The 20026-nt window shown below is 44.0% G+C and overlaps 1 protein-coding gene across 5 annotated transcripts in view; it reads right to left on the reverse strand.

Annotated features, from left to right (window-relative positions):
• LOC117425356 (intermembrane lipid transfer protein VPS13D-like) overlaps window positions 1-20026 on the reverse strand; it is a 59823-nt gene that overhangs the window by 6116 nt on the left and 33681 nt on the right. For all 5 annotated transcript variants that reach the window (XR_009307859.1, XR_009307858.1, XM_058993321.1 and 2 more), the window contains 22 exons: window positions 19630-19846; window positions 19242-19489; window positions 18280-18471; window positions 17769-17895; window positions 17509-17651; window positions 16989-17119; window positions 16210-16385; window positions 15577-15700; window positions 15065-15300; window positions 14670-14781; window positions 14289-14446; window positions 13824-13932; window positions 13272-13451; window positions 12828-12932; window positions 12391-12540; window positions 11915-12064; window positions 11368-11464; window positions 10618-10766; window positions 8769-8903; window positions 7914-8081; window positions 4427-4559; window positions 3629-3824 (listed from right to left, as the gene is read on the reverse strand). Coding sequence is in view for 3 of the 5 variants with exons in the window: in XM_058993321.1 (XP_058849304.1) it covers window positions 3629-3824; window positions 4427-4559; window positions 7914-8081; window positions 8769-8903; window positions 10618-10766; window positions 11368-11464; window positions 11915-12064; window positions 12391-12540; window positions 12828-12932; window positions 13272-13451; window positions 13824-13932; window positions 14289-14446; window positions 14670-14781; window positions 15065-15300; window positions 15577-15700; window positions 16210-16385; window positions 16989-17119; window positions 17509-17651; window positions 17769-17895; window positions 18280-18471; window positions 19242-19489; window positions 19630-19846 (3436 nt within the window). In the remaining 2 variants the exon portion in view is untranslated. The remainder of the gene's footprint in view (window positions 1-3628; window positions 3825-4426; window positions 4560-7913; window positions 8082-8768; window positions 8904-10617; window positions 10767-11367; window positions 11465-11914; window positions 12065-12390; window positions 12541-12827; window positions 12933-13271; window positions 13452-13823; window positions 13933-14288; window positions 14447-14669; window positions 14782-15064; window positions 15301-15576; window positions 15701-16209; window positions 16386-16988; window positions 17120-17508; window positions 17652-17768; window positions 17896-18279; window positions 18472-19241; window positions 19490-19629; window positions 19847-20026) is intronic.

The following is a 20026-nucleotide window of genomic DNA, read 5'->3' on the forward strand; positions in this document are numbered from 1 at the left end:
AAATGTTCAAAGACCCAAATTCTAAACAATCTTGATTTGAGCTTGAAAAATTGCTTTAAAATGTCCCGTACCAGAAATAGCTGCCTGACATTTGCTTGGTTTTACATGGGCTTTAGAACCAGGAGCACAGGCATGAACAAAGGATTGCTTTGACAACAAACCATGAGCCTTCAGAATTAGCCATTACGAATGGGATAGGTTCCAGGTTTACTCTATTAAACTGATTGAATGTGGATGTTGAATATTTCTTTTGAACATTGAAAAGGTTAATAGGTCATTATACATATATAGGGAACAGAAGTTGCTCTGTACTCTGGTAATTCTACATTCGATTTTTCCGAGAACAAACTGGAAACTGAGCTCTGAACAAACTTCTCCTGTAAATGACCTTTCTTGCTGGCTGCCACTGTAAGACTCAGCTGCAGTACTGAGCTGTGGAATTTTTACATCTGGCTTGAATCTTTTCTATGGTCATTATATATTAGCTGATGGTTTCCAGTTGATTCACAAAGACAGTACTGTACTGAGGTTTCTTTTTTCTCCCCCCCTCTCTCTCTCTTTTTCTTTCTCTCGCTTTTTGAAAAGTGGCAGCCTGCCAACATCTGTTACAGTTCATCCAGCCATGGTCAAAAAGTGCCATTCTCTCATCAGGTGACTCACTAAGAAGCCACGCAGGCACAATGCAGCAGACAGGAGTTCCTAACTGGTCACAAGGGCCACACTGACAGAATATAACAGTGGGGAGCCACTAAGTGGCCACACTGCTATTGCAAAGTGTAGTTTTGAAAGAAACATATTATACTGTGTGTCGTCTTATTTTAAAACAATTCTGATGCCATAGTAAGTTAAAGAAACTGTTTGAATACCTTACTTCCTGAGCAAACTGGCCCCACCTTATTTCCTCTGCTAAACGATGCACCTGTTTATAAAGCCACTCCTAAACTGTCCCTTAACATCCACAGGAAGAGTATTATTATTATTATTATTATTTATTTCTTAGCAGACACCCTTATCCAGGGCGACTTACAATTGTTACAAGATCACATTATTTTACATACAATTACCCATTTATACAGTTGGGTTTTTACTGGAGCAATTTAGGTAAAGTACCTTGCTCAAAGGTACAACAGCAGTGTCCCCACCGGGGATTGAACCCACAACCCTCTGGTCAAGAGTCCAGAGCCCTAACCACTACTCCACACTGCTGCCCAAAGTACATGTGTTACCCTCCTGTGTAACAGGCAACAGGCAACAGTTTCCTACTGTAAGTACAGCCTGGACTGCAAAGTTCAGATGGGGTCCTATTACCAGTAACACAGGAAGAAGTCAAGTCAAGTGATAATAATGTCTGGAATACAAAAAAGGGACCTGTAAGAATGTGGTTTTCAATGGTATTACACCTTTGATTTAAGTCTAGCTTCCATATACAGTTTTTGTTTGGAATCCCTCCCCGCCCCCCCGTGCCTCGACAATAGGGTTCAACTCTAGGTCAGGCTACAGGGCTGGTTGGGAGCCAGGCAGCAGTCAATAAGACCAAACAGTCTCCGGAGCACGCAGTAGGGGGGTGGTGCATTAGCTCAGCTTCTTCCTAGCGTTGTGGCTTTTTCATTGAGTCTCTGTGAGCCAACACAGCTCTGCACACAAAAGGGCTCCTGCACCCACACAGCCAGGGGTAATTCTCAAAGCCACGGCTAAAAATGAAATATTTACTAAGGAAGTTGTTTCAACTTTAACTACCACAGTGTGTATTTGCTTTAATGTCATTTTTCATCAAAATTTGGATACACGGTTCTAAAGCATAAAAATGTAGTCCTATATATATATATATATATATATATATATATATATATATATATATATATATATATATATGAACCAGAAAGTTAACTGGATGGCTTCTACCTTCATCTTATTTCTTGCTACAACAAACTTCACGTGTGTGCAAACGGAATAGTGGCTAATGGCAGAAGCAGACAGACAAACAGACTTGACAGAGAGATCCAGTCTCCAGTGCAGTCAGCCCCTCATTTTTCACAGCCACTAAAACCACCACAGTAGTATTTTCCAATGCTTGAATTATAAAAAACAGGAGCAAGACAGTTTAAAAGAAAATGGAAATATGTAATCAAATCCAAGTCTTACACAAAAACAAAAAGCACACTCTCCTCCCTGTTTTGTGCCTGGAAGAGAGCGGAGGTTGGGCAGCGGGGGGTGGGGGTGGGGGGCGGTGAGGGGGGGGATGTTTGCAGAGCGCTCTGGGAGAGTTCATTGGAAGGGCAGGAGGGCAGAGTGAGTGTACGGAAAATCCCACAATTCCCCTTGCGCCGCTGAACAACTCACTGTTGCCGTCTGCTTCTCATTTACTTGTTTACTTCCTGTTTGCGGTTACCCTACAGGACTTTAAACCGTCTGCCTTTCTGCAGGCAGGTACAGTATAATCCAGCAGGGCTTGTAACTCACACAAGCACTGCACCCAGTCTTGGGGTTCAGAACTCCCCTGGTTTAGGTATATTATTGAAATTACCAGGTGCCAGGAGTTTGAACAATCGCCACTTCTCATCACTGCATGAGTAAGTCACATTTGAGTCTGTAGATTTACTAATAGAGGTGGTTCATGCAGTTATAAGGGAGGGGTACTTTTTTTAAACATCTACTTGTTGGTCCTGATCATTTAAACCATTATGTCAGTAACATACATCACCACCATGGCTGTGAATCCAAAATTAGAGCCATCAGTGTGCCGAAAAAGTTTATGATCATGGCGCACATCAACAGTATGTACAGAATAGTATAGAAGAAAATATGGAAACTGGATATAATGCAGTACTTGAAGAGTAAGTAGCGGGGTTCCAAAAAACATCTTCCTACAACTGTTTCAATAACGTACCTGTACTTTTTATTTTCATTGTTAACATCCTGACAACTTTTTATACTTCTAAATTTACAGTCTGTTTCAAAGCTCTTTTCAAAATGTCCGCTCTAGTGCACGGACAGTGTAAGGATTATTGCCCACATTGTCAGAGTTGACTCTGCCTGAACTCACAGGCACGCTGTTGACAACCTTGCTCCCATCACCTGCCTTCAGGCAGCACAGTTCAGCATAAGGTCTGGTCCCAGCACACCCATCTCTCCTCCCCACCCTCTCGCTCCCGCTGTGACTTATGTGGAAAGTTATACATTTATGGAAGAAACGTCAGTAGAGACATTTCAGAGTTTAAAAGGCACAGTGGCCTGCACGCCTTGTGTTGACTCTCCAGTGCTGAAAGACATTGTCTTTACAGTGGCTTTACAAACATTTCATTTTACAATATTACAAGCCCTGACGTACAAACCTGCCTTTCTCACTCCTCTTAGGCCCTTTTAACAGTTCTAGGATATGTCTTCGGATAATGAAATTGGTTTAGCAACAGAACTGCACTGGGAACTATCACACAACCATCTTTCTATACAGTGAGAGAATGAGGTTACATTGTTCTTAGCAAAAAAGTATTACAGTACTAAATGACACGGCTGCAAATCCAGAACTTTCAAAACACACACACATATACATAGGCCTATATGTACACTTCTACCTTAACAGAATAACATTTTCTCTAAGGTCTATTTTTTCATTTTGAGTTCCCCTCACCTGTGGTTGCTCAGGCTGGCCATGTCTCGGACGGTCTGGGCAGTTTCAGAGGCGAAGTCCAGCGCACCAGCCACCGGTTTGGTTACCGTGCCGACCAGCCCTTTGCCCAGACCGGAGAAGAAGCCACTCACCCCTCCCTCTGTCTTCACCCCCTCCACAGTAGAGGTGATGACACTGGTCAGCCCGCCGATGATTCCTGGAGGCCACAAAACAGGCATTTATTATTTAAGAAGAATTTAGTTCTCGTATAAAAGAAGGGACAGTAGCTGCAGTCAAGCTCTGTGCCGATGGGCTTCAGGAGAGCTTCTCCTCACTGCTTTGCAACCAACCTGCTATTCAGTCCTGGGCCTCTCTCAAGCAATGACTGCACATTGTGCTGAACTGTGTGTGGTTTAATCAAAGCTATTTCACTTGTGACCATACAGGTCGGATTTGTAGTCTTTAAAAAAAAAAAAAAAAAAAAATTCAAAATGTTCTACACCAACATAACTTAAATTGTAGTGGGTTTCTAATCTACATGTACAACAGACCACAAAAATACAATGCATTAGAAACACCTACAATCTAAAGCACACACTTGTATGTGAAAAGGCTCATATTCCTGTTTAGTTCATTTAATTTGCTTAGTAAATGGTTTGAGTTCTATTATGCAAAAGCTACTTCTCCCTTGTGCATGTCAGTTTCTGTAACAATGGTACAGCAAGGCGGATCTGAAAGACTTTGATAGAGGGCTACGGTATTGACAGTGTTATGGCAGGTGTTTCTTATTTTTTTGGCCCAGCCCCTGTAAAAGCCTACCATGAGCCAGGCCGTGGATCCCGGCTACCAGATGCTCCCCGCTGGTAGCCCCGTGGTAGCGGATGTACTCCCTTTCTGTCTGGTGCCGGTTATCCATGGTCTTCCCCAGTCCGTCCGACAGCGTCCCTGCAAACTGGAACAAAAACAGGGGAGTTTGGCTCAGACAGCAGCACAGACAATGGTTAGATTACACTGGTAGTCTCCTGACAGGGTTTATATTAAAAAAAAAAAAGAAAATAAACATAATTCCTCATTTTACCATATTTCATCCTCATCACAACCAAGTTAAAAAAGACTTTAACATTTATACCTAAAATGTTGACACATATAAAATACATTGTATATAACTGTATATGAACAGTTAAAATGTGAGTAAGAGATACAGACTGTTAGACAGACAGTCCATACACCCTGGGATTATGATACACAGACATTTACAGATTAAATTTAACATTGCAGCAGTCAGTTGACGACAATAGTTATGGGAATAATGCTGTTTGGTTAAAAAATGGTCCAACTGAACGGTAGCTATAATCTCAAATCCATCATCACCTGGAGTTCAATGATCAATGTAGTATGACATATGAAGTGGTTAACGGAAAATATTTTGACACACAGTACTCGCAGCAGACCAGTAAAATACGTATTTAGTTTTGGATTCCAGACCCATTTGGTTTCCCCTTCTCGTTTCGGGGTTTCAGTTTCACTTGCACATGGTTTCTAGACTATAATTCAGTTTTTACATTAAAAGCTGTTCTAGAAATGGAAGACACTTTTGCAGCTGGTTTCTTTTTCAGCGAGAGCGCTGATTTCTAGCAGACGAAGGGGGTTAATCACAATGGATTAAAACTGGTCCTTTGAACTGACAGATAATCCAGTTGTCTGCAGGCATCAAGGTTCAATAAACACACTGTGTGTGTGTGTGTGTGCGTGTGTGTGTGTCTCTACATTCCCAGGCCCTCCAATAACGCCTGGGTCTGTCCCACACACCCAAGCTCTGCCACTAATTACCTCGGTCCTCAACTCATTAGCTCATTGACCGGGCCCCTCTCGACACAGCTAGCAGGACCACTTAACCTGCCAAGGACCCCCGCTGGGGCGTCTGTGTGAACTGCCTGATTAGCTGGCCATCCCAGTCCTTGAAGACTGCTCCCCCTCTCTCTGTGTGGAATGAGTGATTCCATTCAAACAACGACCTATCTGCCTGACTGTGTTTATCAAGCACTCTCCTTCTTCTGTATTTTTCTGCAGCATCTGAGGAACCATCAGTGCCAAATATACTACATTTTGCAGACATTTTGCTATCGGTTTCTAGATCTCAAATCCTAATGCAAAATGTTTAATTCCTCCATAAAGCCACATAAAAAGTATTTTTTTTTTATTAATGTCAATATGTAGCGCACGGAAGATAATAAAAGTTAGTAATGAGAGAGTATTCACTGATGTACCAAGTCTTAAGATTGCCAGCTGGTAAATAGACCCTGGTAGGCCACTACACTGTATCGCACCTCCCAGATGATCTTAGGGTATTACAACTGAAAAACCATAGGCTCCTATGTGCTTGCTCATCCCCTATATTCCCCAGACTATCTATGCCATTTCCTCCTGTGACACCCTTGACAGCAGTCTAGTGAACCCAATGCATTGCCCAGATAAAATTGGATCAATCTGGCCAAGTCTTCAGTTCAGAGCCACAGACTTCATCAACGTCCACTCTCCTATATCAATCTACTGATCTGTCTGACACATCAACCTCTAAGTGCTCTGTCTGCGTGGATCCCACCCCCCACCCCCCTCCTACCACTCCAGCTGACCTGACTGTTCAGCACTGCCCCCCTGGGATCTGCCTCAGCAGGTGCTCTATGGAATTGGGTTTGTGTTACAAAGCCTGAGAAAGCCCTGCTGGAAGACGGAGCTCTGCATAAACAGCCAGCGCTAGGCGAGTCACAGAGTGCAATGCATGAACTTGGGATGACCCCAGCATGTAAAGTCTTCGCTGAGTTCAACTGGAGGCCAGCTCGGCTTTTGTGAAAACTAAACTAATACACTTTCCAGATAACCCCCCTCCCCCTCCTTCTCCTCCTCCTCCTCCTGGGATGGGAAAGAGAATGCGAGCCCTTTCAAGTTTACAGCCTCCCTCGTTCAGCGATGGTGTGCACAGTGCGGCTCGTGGGCTTGCGTGCACGAATTGAATGAGTCATTACAGGGAACAGACGGAGGAGAGCAGAGTTCTGGAGAGCCGATTATTAACTTACATAATTATGACAATTACATAAAAACCACTGGAACTTTTGGAATAACGCACACACTATAAAAAATATTGGGAATGTTTCTGCAGATTATAGAATCAATGTAACCCAAGACAGCTCAGTCATGTACCAAAAACTACTTCACTATTATGCATAGTTTAACTTGGGACATACACACATACAATGAGGATTTATACAGGTTACACAGTATATATACATATTTCCTTGTTATGCTACCAGTACTTGAGTCACCTGTCATATTATATAGATATGAGTGTAACATATAAATGTATGATGGGGAATACGAGTTATGATGCAGAATAAGTTTAGGATTTATCAATTTATCAACGTCTGTGTGTGATACAGTACAACTAAAAGAAACAGCAGTAGTTTAAAATAGAAGCATAAATGGTTGTCTGAAGTATTTGAACTAATTGTCCTTTAGTCTTGCTATATCTTGTGATTTGCTTTGTCTTCAGGGCCAATTCAAAGCTGTGAAAGGCATTACTGTTGCAGCCAGGCCTGGGCAGGGAACGAGCTCAGCAGACAGGCTCATGAAGGGCTGCCTTTCCCTACTTGGCCAGTGAAAAGAAAATGAACAGGCAGGGGGAGAATTATCCAAGGTTATAAAAACAAATGGACACCGCGGGGACCCCAAAGCCTCTTCAAGCAGATCCCATCGCAATGAGGAGCTTCCATGAAAGGTTCTGCTGTTAGGAATGTGTGAAAAGCAAACACCAGACACAGGCAACTCTTTTCTAGGTTGCTTGTTTCTAAATCAGATTTTTAAAGCTCTATCCCTGAAGGTTTTCAGGTTTCCTTCACTTCCCCAGCTTGAACAGGTCACATATTTTTCTTCACAAAAGTCATTGAATGTACCTTCCTAATGCTGGTCCAAATCAGAGTCCCCCAACCACCCCCCAAAGTCTCTATGCCTGTCTCTCCATCCCTCCATATCCCTTTAAATGTTTATTGTCGTACCACCACTTGTAACGATTGCAAACATTGTAACATAGTAAGGGAAATCTAAATAAACAAATACAATTTAATATGAGGCTACTTTTTCTTTATCCTTACACTACAGCAGCAAGAAAACCTTTGAGACCAGTGATGTGTTCCTGGAAGGTGCCCTGGGAGATGGGAGCAGTACAGGTTTACACAAGGCTAATTATTAGGAAAGAAGAGTTCAGGAACACCACAGTGTTTTATAACAGAGCTTATTCAGATAGGGTTTTTACCTTGGCAGCTGAGTTGGAGACCCCATGCGTGACATTCCGGATCAGCCCTCCCACGTTGCCATACTTTATGAGTTCCGAGACCCCCTCGGTGACATCGTTGAGAAGACCCATGGGGTTCCCCAAGAAATCCACTGAGCCCAGGATCTGTGCAGCCTGGCCCACCAGCTCCTGGAAACACACACACACACACACATATATTACACTGAGGCAGCCAGAGGCACTAAAGCCATATAATAATAGTGTATTAAAGATAAGGTACTACTTGTCCGGGATTAGGAATTGGATAAGTGATCTGTGATTTAAGGGTTAAACCCGATAAAGCCTGATTTCTATCAGTTGTCCTAGCTTTTATTTACTGCTGGCTTCTTTGACTTCCTCATTTCAGAACATCATGTGATGCTGCACAATACTACAAGATATAATACCATATGACCTAAAGCAGCTAAAGCAGAATCAGCTACCTAGGTACCCAGTAACATATGCTTTGCTTGCACATTGTAACACTAAAGCTTGGTTTGTATTTGTTTGTGCAGAGAGACGGCAGAATCGAATGAAAAAAAAAAAAATGGATGCCTTCTTGCTTTATAATAATGTTTTCTAAATGCACGTATTATATTACTATGTAAAATATGCATATTTTCTACAATATTGTTTTCCTTCTGGCTTTTGAATAAGGTGTCCTTAAAGCACTGATTGAGGATTATATCATGTCTGATATTTGATTAGGAAATTCTACCGATAAGCACTAATGCTGGATTTCATCACGCTACCTCCGGTAAGGTAGTCCAGGTTTAGTGCTAATGGGGTTAGTGAGAGAGCTGACCTCTTTGGGTTAGTGACAGAGCAGAGCCTGACCTCTCGGAAGTGTTTGAGGATGTCGTTGATAATTATCTCCTGGGTCTCGTAAGGGTGCACGCGGGTGTAGGGGTCCATGTTGATCACAGCATCTTCAAAACGGATCAGCGGGATCCCCAGGGTGCTCTTCAGAGCCTGCGACAGGACACAGAGGAAGAGACCCCGAATGTACAAAAAAACCTTGCTGAGAATGTTAAGAATTTGGCCAGTGCTGGTAATCTAATTGGGCAGCTTAATCCAGCTGGCTTTTAAACCACTCAATGCAGAAGTTAATTGCCATTGATTGGTACTCAATTGTAAAGGTGAGGGAAGGGCCGCTTTTCGTGTTTTGAAATCAACACATTAATAAATAGGTGTGTTTTCATTTATTTAATACCTGCCTACAAATACTTCTTAAAGGTAATTACTCAGAAAATACAAGTATCAGCACAGCCCTACTGAACAAAGTTTTTGTCAGTCTCAAATCCTTATCCCTCACCCCAGACTACCTGAGCTGGTACTAAGGGTTAAACAGCTCGGGGTCAAAGGATTTAGACATTTCAATGGATGTGCATGGCGTGAAAATGCAAGGAATTATTTTGTTAGCTAAAATCACTTAACAGTAATGAATAAGGCTGGGGCACAGGGTCATTCTAGCTCAAGCAGACCAGCGGTGGATGCTCGACCTTCTGTCAATGACAATTCATTTTAATGGAATGCCCTTGAAACAAGCTTTAAAATGATAGTAATACTTTTTTTTGTCTAGGTCATCCCTCACATGGAGAAAAGGGAGGGCAAAGGTCATCAAAATGGGCATTTGTTACCACCTTCAGACACATTTTCACCATGTGAGACTACACAGCCCTTCTGAATGCACACCACACCTGCCCGAGCAGAATTGTCTCAAACACATGTGCTTTATGTATCATCATCAACCACCGATGGAGGAAACACATCCCCAGAATTTGGTCTACATGAGCTGGAATGACCCTTACTGTGAAGTGCAAAGGGAAATAATAAAAAAAGAATAAAACATATATTTTCGTATAGCAGCTGCTATCAAATTATTACACAGCCCACAGAAACTGTTTCTGGTGATAAATGACTTCTGTGAAAGAGATGTCTTTGTAAGTAATTGTGCTTCTTTGAAAACTAATAGGATTTGTACCAGTAACTGTACACAAGTTTATAAATATTAGATCATTATCACTGGGTCTACTTCTATAGTGACATTAGTAGAAAAGAAAAGGATTGGTCTGTGACCTTGACCTGGGGGTCAAACGGATCACACAACAGCAAGTTACACTAATGTGTTCACCTGGTGTTCTCTGGTAAAACACAGCTGTTTGGTGAGCAGTGTGATTGATCATGTTTTAGAATAGGAACAAGCTGCCACCTAGAGGCAGACAAGAGCGCTGCACTGCTCTGACGTATTCCTCATTATTCCAGTATCTGTTGATCTGGACCATGTCTCCTTTGGGCAGTGGTGAGTGACCATGGACATTGTGTCACCTTCCACATTCCAGTAAGGAAAGTATAACCTCTTTACATTCAATTTACATCCTAGAAACATATACAAACAGCTAGCCTTTTACTAAACATTTCAAATAAACTCCAGGGATATCAGCCACTAAATTCATTCAATATGCTATTCATTTGACTTGTCCTGTACTACTTAACAAATGGGGAGTGCTGTATTTAACAATGTACAGTTTAATTGTGTTAGTTTTACTTTTTCATTGTGAGAACTGGACATTGCACTTCTTTGTATATGTGGCACATTTGGAAGCAGTAGAAGGGGTCCAGGTTTTGCTTCTTGTTTTCAATGCAAGCCCTTGGTCGGGTTTGAAAGCAGCCGTTGGGACAGTACCTTGAGGTCGGGAGAGAGCTTGCTGGAAGTGAAGACACTCAGCTTGATCTGGAGGAGGCTGATCTTGAGGTTCTCAAAGTAGTAGCGCTTCACAGCTCCTCCCTGCTCGCTGGGCTTCTCATACAGGTTCTCATCCAGCTTCTCCATCTCTGAGTCACACACACACACACAGCGCTGTGAAAACCAGGCATATACAGCCTGCTCTACAATACATTCAAATGGCACTCTCAAGAGTTAGGCTGATTACTAGTTTGATAGGCTGATTACTAGTTTGTGTCCCACAGCTGAGGTAAAAATTGTTGAATAGGTGGACTAGTTGCCACTTAAAACAAAATATGAATAAATCATGTATTTTATAATGTCTGGCGCTGTACGAACATACTGTTTCGTAATGCTTTGCTGTTTGTGCACTGTATTTGAAAACCGTCTGGATTTTTTTATAACTATTTATTAAATGTTCTAAAAATGTAATTTATATGTTAACGGATTACAACTGTACTTCCATCCATCTTAAAAAGCACGCTTCACTTCACATTGCAATCACATGACATGTGATTAGTGGACTATTCCATGCTACACCTACAATAGCATTGCAGGTTATAATACAGCCTATGATGCCTGACTTAAGGGAGACCCTGTAGTTCAGCTGTGCTTTCCTCCTGCACTAAGTGTCACTACCTCCTGCATTCTTGCTGCAGTGTACAACAGTTTCATTGGACAGACAGTAGGTGGTGCAGATGCAAGGTCTACCTGGCTCCAATTGTCCGTAGCCAAAGAAACTTAGCAGCTTCAGCAGTAGCTTCTCCTCAATCTGGACGGTAAACCGACGGGCTGTCACCATGAGGTGCTGAGGAGATAGAGCACAGTCATACATGCTGTGTGTCAGGAATACAGCGCAATCACAGACTGGACATCAGATAGAGAGCAAATCACACACACGATATACAGTCACACATACGGTACTGCAGCAGATATTAGAGCGCAAACACAGACACTCTGCATCAGACTGAGAGCAAATCACACACATTATATATCAAGATACGGCACAATTAATCACATTGTACATCATTAGAGATTTAGTGCAATCACACACGCACTACATTATCATGGGTAAAGTGCAATCAGATATATTGTACAGCATCAGGGATATAGTATACTTTGCTATACCTCTCTGTGCTTATCAGGCTTTCACTATACTTTACTCCATTTTGCCATGCTTTTACTATGAGAAACTTATATAAAAGGATACAGCCCAATCACACCATACTTTACTTTTAACAGGATATGCCGTAGGTACCTTGAAGAGGTCAGTGAGCATCAGGTTGCTGGGCACCTTCATGGTGTTGAGCTGCAGTGCGGGCCCCGTCTCCACCACCCCACTCTCGCTGTTACTGGGGGTGACACACAGCATCACCGGCTGAGTCGTGCCCAGCAGCTGGTTATCCACCTGGGGGCGACATTGAGTCACACACATAAGAAATAAAAACAGAAAATACCTTTTAACTGAGAGAGATAGGGGATCACGGACATGATCCGATACAGTTTAGATGCATATTCTACCATTGAGTGGTTTATAAGTATGGATAAATTATCCCACAGAACCTGTGTGGTTTTCTAAACTGAAGCAGGCATTGTTAATAATTATTGTTGGTAGCATCTCCAATCAAATTTAGATCAATCCTAATTAGCGGCAGAAACCGTGCTGCATCGTGTGAAACCTTCAGAAGCCCTGATTGAGTTTGCAAGGCTGTGTTGTTGAATGGAGGGACTCACCTGGACTTGGTTGATGCTCAGCTCCAGGACCTGGCTGGCTGCAGTGTGGGTGAAGTGCAAGTCGATCCCGGACAGCGTGGTGAAGACCAGCTCCTCCGGGACCTTGTTGACCAGGGAGAGGCCCACCCCCTCCTCCAAGCTCACCAGCACCTGCAGGGCGAGGAGAAGCAGCTCTGATATCAACACACATGCAGGGGAGCAAAGCTCTGATCAGAACACACACAAGAACAACACAGCTCTGATATCAACACACATGCAGGGGAGCAAAGCTCTGATCACACACACACTCTCACACACACACACACACACACACCCAGCAAAGTGAACACAGTTCTGATCTCACACACACACACACACAGGGAGAACACACCAGGTTGGTAGAATACTTGATTTTGACATTGAGATTTGATATTTTAAGCCTTGATTGTTTTCTGTACCTCCAGCTCCTGCTCTGTGCTCTTCCGCATCTCGCTCTCCCCGTCCAGAGCCTCCTCTGAGCTGGGGGACGAGCGGGCCGGGCGCCGCTGGTTAAGATCAGTGATCTGAAAACATACCCCAGACCTTCTGTCAGTACCGAACACCAGGTGAATAGAACATACTGTATACAGACTGGGAGGGTTCAATATTTATATTCCTAATTGTACATCATTATATTTCCTGAATCTGTTGCTCTCTAACTTTTAAAGAATGCTCTTCCAAGTTTCATCAAAATGAGAAGCGTTTTTCTAACTATATGTAAAACTTGTGGGTATGGGTGCCTCCACTATATCCTAATCATTACCACATGCATCCCCAGTAGAGGATCATACTACAGCTCAAAGTGATCAAGCTCCATGCATTAACCCATGGAAGGGGGTATAAGGTTGGAGTGAGACCCCAACCTGCAGCACACGCGTGGGCCCATCAGGCATCACCCCCACTGACAGGACCCCTGAGCCGGGACGCATCTTCTGATTGAGGAACTGCTGCTCCGGGGGGACGGGGTCGACGAGACCAGAGAAGGGGTCCGGACCCAGCACTACCTCCGCACCGTCATAGAGACCAGAGACACCGCGCCTCGTCTGGAGAGGGGGGGGGGGGGGGGGGGGGGAGAGTGAGAGGGGTCATAACAAGCTCTGTACTGTCATAGAGACCGCAGACACTGGAGGGAATGTGTGAGGGAGAGAGTGTGTGAGGGTGGGTAAAATGGAAAAGGGCTGAGAGCTCAGGAGAGTGAGGGGGGTGCGTGAAGGACAGGGAAAGAGACCATGTGTGTGAGGGGTGAAGGAGAGAGGGAGAGAGAGAGAGTGTGAGGGATAATGATACGAGAGTGTGTGACAGATAATGATATGAGAGTGTGTGATGGACAGTGATATGAGAGTGTGTGATGGACAGTGATATGAGAATGTGTGATGGACAGTGATATGAGAGTGTGTGATGGCGGTGTCTCTCACCTGCACCACTAGTCGAGGCAGGCCGCAGGTGAGCTTGCCGGCGCTGAAGTACCAGGTCTGTGTGGTGCTGCGCCGTGAGTCTGGCTTCCTCAGCATCAGGGGCTCGAAGCTGAAACACAGGCACACAGCTACAGTTCAACCAAATGTTTGTTCCCTTGACTTACAAAGTAAGACACCGTTGAGTGAAGATTTTTAGGTTGGCTACTCTTGACACACAGGAAGCAAGACAAATGTTCAGAGAGAAATAAAACAATTGTAATGGTATAAACTTACACGAAACTTTGCAGCAGGAAGGAGCAGTTAAGTTATTCTTCTGGAGAAGCATCTTTGATAGTTTTATATTTTTAAAATATTTTCAGAGAGGTAAAAAAAACTGTCAGGACTTTGAAACAGTAGGTCAACGTGACCCAGAGTTTCATGAAATTCAGAGAAGCAGATACCAAGTCAAGTGGCCTATGCTCTCACCTGTTGTTAGTGACAGCAGCCAATCCGGCAATGTCCAGCACAAGGGAGGAGTCCTGGGGACGGGGCTGGGCGGGCTTACTCTGCGGTGGGGAGGAGCCTTCGTGACACAGCATTCCAGTGCCAGTCATACGCCAGAGCTGAGAGCGTTTCCCTGGCTCCTGAGAGAGAGCGAGAGTGAGTCCCAAGGCAAGGCTCAACAAACAGCATCACCACCACACAATAATTGAGGCTCAGGACTGAACAGCAGGTGTGTGTGGTCCTTCAAATCAGGATTACTGAAGTGCATTGGGAACCTTACCTAGTACCGGAAGTCAGTTCATTTTTTTGGCAGCTTTTCTTTTTGTATAAACTGCGTGGAACTGTGTGATCTCAGCAACTTACCTTTTTTTTCAAAATGACTCTCTGGGTTTTCGTCTCCACATCCAGGACCAGCTCAGCGCAGCTCACAGCCCTGTTTACAGACTTTGGTCTCTTATTGCTGGCCTCCTGGCTCCTGTATTGAGAGAATTGAGCATGTCGATTAAAGTCAATGCAAAAGGCTACCGCTCTATACGTTTTTTAAAGTACCTCTGCTAACAGGTGAGGTCAAATTTATTTCAGCTGTTCACCGAACCACTGCCACTGGGAGATCATGCTTGTTATTTTGGGTGTTAATACAGTAGTTGAAATCGTATTCAAACGTTAGCCACAACAATAGTCATAGAAGTGCAAGAGAAGGAGAATTTCTAAAACCTAAATGAACCCTGAAAATAGCCCCCCTTCTTCCCTGTACATACTGTGAGAAGGTGTAGGAAGCAGCGATGTAGATGAAGTTCTCATAGTACAGCTTATTGTTTTCCCGGAAGAAGTTCATATCTGCGGTGACTTCGGAGGAGCCGGCCCCCTTCACTGTCAGGGTGATGTAGGAGGGCAGGGTGGGCTCATCCCAGGCATAGTCCAGAGACAGCCCTGGCTTCACCTCTGTGTGCAAGCGGAGATCAGCAACACCGTGCTGCCAGAACTGAATCGGGACCTGCAGAGGGGCAGTGAAAAGGGGGGTAAGATGAGAGAGATTGGGAGCGTCAGGGTTGTGTTTTTTGACAGGTCACTTTCTGAGGTTTATTAAACACATTTATGGCTCTTTCTTTGCCTCAGACTGCAATAACCTCTATCTGTTATCCCCTTATTTTGAATTTCCTAAAGGTAAAGAGACAAAACAGGGCCCATTTATTCAGCGTGATGATTTTTTTTTTTTTTAACGTTGTTGGTTTCTTCTCCAATAATGGCTCCGCATTCACCCACATGTTACCTCCGAGTGGTTGTCTATGCGCAGCGGAGGTGGGAGCTGGTCCGTGTCGCTGAAGGAGATTCGGTACGTCGCCCCCTTCAGGGTGACCTCAGCACGCAGGAAGAAGCAATTCCCCAGGGTGTCCCTGTAGAGGGGTAGTTAAAACTACAGGTCAGGGCACAGCTTGGACTCGACCAGCGGTGTGGTCAAAAAGAGCAGCTTTATTCACAAGTGAAAAGAGTTTGGTCTCAGTCTACACTATTGCTTTGCACACCACACAGCCACCAAGCAGTTCAACACAGAGCAACGCAGTTCAACCAAGTCACGTGGCTGACTACAATACTGTCATTTAGCCAGTTAACAGTGGGTTCATTCCAGCTCAAGAGAACCAACAGGGTTATTAAGAATGTCAATTACTTACGTCAAATAAAACAATTTTAATGAAAAGCCCCAAAAAACATGCTTTAAAACACAATTTCACTAGGCCATTCACCAACATGGGAAAAATATGGGGTCATCATAAATGTGACAGTGTATCATCAACCACAAATGGAAAAACATCTTCCCCGAATTTGTGCCGCATGAGCCAGAATGAGCCAGTAGTAGCCAAGCTGTGATTCAGTGGTATATTGTTTGGTAAGAGCCGGCTCTCACCTCATGTTGACGTGGAAGGACTTGTGCTTGTTGACCTCGAAGCCTCCGGACCAGGTGCAGTTGGGCGTGTCCATCAATCGCACGCAAAGCAGCTGGTCGTAGTCGTTGCGCGGCCAGTGGAAGACCGCGCTGGAGCCAGGCAGGGTTGAGATGTAGCCCTCTGGATTGGTTGTGCCCTGGAAAGCACACAGCCCGTCATTGAGAACAAGGGTAATAACCAAGCCTTTCTTACTTTGTAATATCACATCCTTGCTTTATTTTCACAATGATTCATGCAAAGTCCTTCCTGTCACAATACTTTAGATTTGTGTCCTGTGCAGCACATGTGATTCCACCTAAAGTCCTACCAAAGTGGTCAGAGTATTGTAGATGATACACCTAAGAGGGGGTTCTAATACCTGCTGCTCAGGAAGGAAGTCTATAGTATGTTGAGAGCAAAACAAAACTTTATAGGGAGATACCTTGCAAACGGTAATAGTCTGAAAATGTTTCTTGCTGAGAAATACTTTAACGCATTCTTGATGATATTTAAAATCTGTAAAAAAACTAAATTAGGAAACAAGTCGTTGTATTGAAGTTTGCCTACTTCACTTAAGTTTGTTACACATTTTGATTTGGTTTCTTAAAATTGTATTCACTTGAAATGTTAACCTCAACGTGTTGCTTTAGCGATTGCCAATAGTAACTGCTCCATGTTTTTATGACCACAACAGTTATTGTGCATCTCACATTCATGACACTTTAGGGTATTGTTTGTTTTGTCCCTCACAGATCATTACCTTTCCTCTGGCAAACTCGCGCTGGGAGAAGGCCAGCTGGTGGGAGGACTTGTTGTCCAGCAGGTAGCGAGGGGCAAAGGTCACGATGTGGGTGTCTCGGTAGCGGCCTTTCCCCTTCCTCACGTTGATCCCTGATAAACACAAACCACCTCCCTGGCATTAATGAGCGGGCCAAAGACTGTCCTGCCCTCTCTAAACTTACATTTCAAACGAGTCGTTAAAGTTTCACAATTTCTACCATTAATGTGAAATTATCTGTTTTCAAAAATTAAAGAGTAAATGACAATATAGGCTAGATTCTCAAAGCTATTTACTCCTAACTGTCCTTTGTGCAATTTTTTCCAAAGGAAAAAAATACATCCAATAAAGTTACCAAATTGTAATTGGTGTTTTTTTTATTTTACAAAAAAATGATAAATTTGGAGGAAATAGCTTTAACAATCCAGCCGTTTGGTTTTAAACTTACAGGTTAATCACTGGCTTCAAAACAGAAGTGACACTCTGATTGGACATGACTTGCCTATATTGTAGATGAGGCCGGGCCGGTTCCCGTGCTGGATGACTTTGACCGCTCGGACTCCACTGCCCCCGTCCAGAGAGAAGCCCTGACACCAGCCGGGCACCCCCTCTGGATGAATCCCCCTCCCAATTCGCATGGTGCACCTGAGGGACAGCAATGCGCACAGAATGACTCAGGATCATATTACTGGAAAATTCACCAAACAACACAATACTCAAACCACAGGACCAAACTAAGAACAATTTTCATTAGGATCTTACATGTTGGGCTGCTCCTTGTCAGAGTAACAGAACAGCATGGGGCTGAGGCTGCGCGCCAGCTCGTGCTCTTCAAACTGCCCAGCTGCGTCCGTCTTACCGTTATCCTGCCGGAAAATCAGGGGCAGCCCTGAAACAGAGGGGAGGTAGAGAATCATGAGCTCAATGCATCATTCCTCAGCCTGACTACTTTTGTCCTTGCCAACTGGCTAAGTGGTAATCAAGTAAAACGTAAGTGCGACCGGTGTATGCAGAACAACACATAGCCAAAGAACTTGCAATGTCCTTACTAGGATTCATCATAGTTAAGCTGCAGCGTACATAACGGGTGAATTAAGTAACTGAGCGGCACAGAGCGAGAATTTTCCCACTCGGATCATTGATGAAATCTGCTCTGTAGCACTCTAACCTGCAGATCTGAGAAGGCTTTTAAGTGGGATCTTTCAAGTACAGATTTTTCAAAACAAACTGTTCTCCCGAAACAAACCACAACCCCACACAATGTTAGCCCTACCAGTCTTGTTGAGCAGCCAGTAGGGGGCAGAGATGAGGATCTTCAGGGCTCCCTGTGCTCTCAAGATGATGCGGATGGTCAGGCACAGCAGCCGCTTGTTCGGGTCGTAAAGCCGCATGCGCACCACGTAGTTCTGCGTGCCCAGGGGGATCAGCAGCTCCTTGCACACAGGGAAGTTCTCCAGATGCACCCCTGCGAGGGAGACAGAGAGAGGGGGAGGTTAGGGGCTACAAGGCAGTGGCTTCCCTTCACACACTACAGAGAGCCAGAGAGTAGGGTTATTAGGATTCCAATGTAATACTTATAAGAAACACAAGTCAGGTAGTCATTCGGCTGGTGTCTTCATCAGTGGTAGATTCTGTTGCATTCCTGAAACTTTTAAACTGTAAGAATACACATGCACACAGCCTATTCGACTTTAAAATTGCACTGACCCAGTCATTGGTAAGTTAAGACTGCCATTAAGATGTATAAGACAAACTGATGTTTTTTTGCAGTGACTTTCTAAAGGCATAGATTAAGTATTGATATTTTGATGGCTGGACTGTAGTTAGAACAGCAATATAAAACAGTATAAAAATGATATGATTTGTATAACAAAACTGCCTTTATTTACAGGATATGTCCTTCATATACATTTTCAGAAGATCACACACTTTTATAAGATTTTTAGGTAAGGTTCCAAGTTTATTTTTTCTATTTTAGCAAAATACGGCACACCGAGAGCTTAAGTAATTAGTGCAGTGAAAGATACTTGTCATGGGCACTGCTTGTTAAGCTTGTATTCCTTTTAGAAACACAAAAAGAAACTTTGTAAAACTCAATGGCAAATGTTTCAACGTTTGTTATTGAATTTTACAAAGTTTCTCTTAGTATTTCTAAATGTACCAAGGTTGTATAGATATGGATGATACTGTAAGAAGACTATTAACTATTAGTGTAAATGTGCCTGTTGCTCTCACCCAGCTCAATATTCTGTGAGGTGTCAGCTGCGTGCAGCACAGCCTCCTTGCCCGGTTTCAGGGCCCCCTTGATGGAGGTGCCCTTGATGTAGAAGCTCAGGTCGCAGGGTAGCAGGTTCGCCAAGACCAAGGTGGGCAGCAGGTAGATAGTGTGCCCTGGTTGCCGGTAGATCTGCTTGGCACTGCCAGGCACTGGTGTGGCGGGCACACAGTCAGGATAGTTTTCCTTCTTAATCACCACACAGAACCTGGAAACAAAAACAGTGGCAAACTTTACAGGGATGAAAATAAGACTCCCATTGCATAGCAGTTTATAAGGTTTGTTTGTATTAATAAGATGAAATCCTGACAGTAAATAAACAGTCGCGTGCCTGTCTGTCTTGGTTACCTGAAGCTGCGGTTCAGGTGCTCCTCGTAGTCTGCAGAGTGGCACTCCCTCTTGCTGCTGTTGACCTCGCCAGGCCGCTCCATGCTGGTCCAGTGGATGGGCGTCTTGCAGAAGAAGAGGCCCCGGCCCTTAGGCCGAGCCTGCAGCCTCCAGGAGGTGAGGTGAAGAGGCACAGCCTGGGACTCCCCGGGCAGGATAGGAGGCAGCACCACGGGCTCTGACACAACAAGCACACAGTCCGATCACACTCAGGGTGCAGACGCTTTTCCTCAACATTACAATCAAGGACATTACAAGCAGGTATTATTTTTCATCCAGCTCCCAGGAGGTTAAATTACAAAGGCATCAAAAACCACTGACCAGTTAAGCCACCCCAGTTAATTGTGGACAAAACCCC

Source organism: Acipenser ruthenus, chromosome 20 (assembly GCF_902713425.1).
Source record: "Acipenser ruthenus chromosome 20, fAciRut3.2 maternal haplotype, whole genome shotgun sequence".
In the NCBI taxonomy this organism is placed as follows: Eukaryota; Metazoa; Chordata; class Actinopteri; order Acipenseriformes; family Acipenseridae; genus Acipenser; species Acipenser ruthenus.